Source organism: Brassica oleracea, chromosome C2 (genome assembly GCF_000695525.1).
Source record: "Brassica oleracea var. oleracea cultivar TO1000 chromosome C2, BOL, whole genome shotgun sequence".
NCBI classification, from domain to species: Eukaryota; Viridiplantae; Streptophyta; class Magnoliopsida; order Brassicales; family Brassicaceae; genus Brassica; species Brassica oleracea.
Window position 1 is genome coordinate 23,275,628 of NC_027749.1, and position 1,113 is coordinate 23,276,740.

The 1,113-nt window shown below is 42.1% G+C and overlaps 1 protein-coding gene across 1 annotated transcript; it reads left to right on the forward strand.

Annotated features, from left to right (window-relative positions):
- Positions 1-232: 232 nt before the first annotated feature.
- On the forward strand, positions 233-694 carry LOC106323756. Its single transcript, XM_013761830.1, has one exon. It carries the CDS (start codon positions 233-235, stop codon positions 692-694), a length of 462 nt encoding a protein of 153 aa, XP_013617284.1.
- Positions 695-1,113: the final 419 nt, after the last annotated feature.

Below are 1,113 nucleotides of genomic sequence, written 5' to 3' on the forward strand. Positions count from 1 at the left end.
CTGAAAGAGTATGTGAATGATCCGATTATTTTCTTACTAATGGGGATTAACTACAAATATTTTTCAGATGTCAAAGATTGCGAATCTTGATTTCAGTGCTTTGAAAAGCAATGGTGACAACTACCTGGAATGGGCGCTTGATGCAAAGATCATGCTGCGATCAAAAGATCTTGGTGACACAATCACCTAAGACAACAATTCCAGTGACAAAGACAAGTATAGAGTTATCTACATGATACGCCACCATCTCCAAGAGAACTTGAAAACTCAGTACATGACCATGGAAAATCCATATGACCTTTGGATCGCTTTACAGCGAAGATATGACCACCAGAAAACGGTGTTGCTTCCAAAGGCTCAATATGATTGGAAACACATAAGGTTCTTGGACTACAAATCAGTAGATGAGTACAACTCAGTCCTGTTCAGAGTTGTGTCCTTGTTAAGGTTATGTGGTGAAAAAGTAACCGAGGAAGAGATGTTTAATAAAACTCTCTCCACGTTTCCTCAAACCAACATTGTATTGCAACATCAGTACAGAGAGAGGAATTTCGCCACATATACAGAGTTGATAGAATGTCTCTTGTTGGCTGAAGCTAACAACGAACTGTTATTGAAAAACAGTGAGATGAGACCTCCTGGTACAGCTCCATTACCCGACATCTCTAAGCTGGCTATAGAGCCAAAGAAATAGAGTAACCTTGTCCAACACAATGACCATCCCGGTCCAAACCGTGAAAGAAGTCAAGGACGAGGTCGTGGTTCTTTTAAAGCACACGGGCGAGGACGTGGTCGCGGTACCACACCCGTCTTTAGCTGTGGTCGTGGCCGAGGCTGTAGTGTGTCTTTTAAACCACAGATCAAAGCTGATCGATGCCACAGATGTGGTATGGATAATCATTGGGCAAAGAATTGCCGAACTCCTAAGCATTTGTGTGAGCTTTACATGGAGAGCTTAAAAAGAAACCCGGAAGCTAACATGGTTCGAGACACGGGATATGATGATGATGATGATGACTTGGAAGACGTCCAGGATCACCAGCACGAGTCAGACAAAGTTGATCACATGGAGTTTGAAACTTCAGACATACTGAAATAAGGAATTAAAATTCC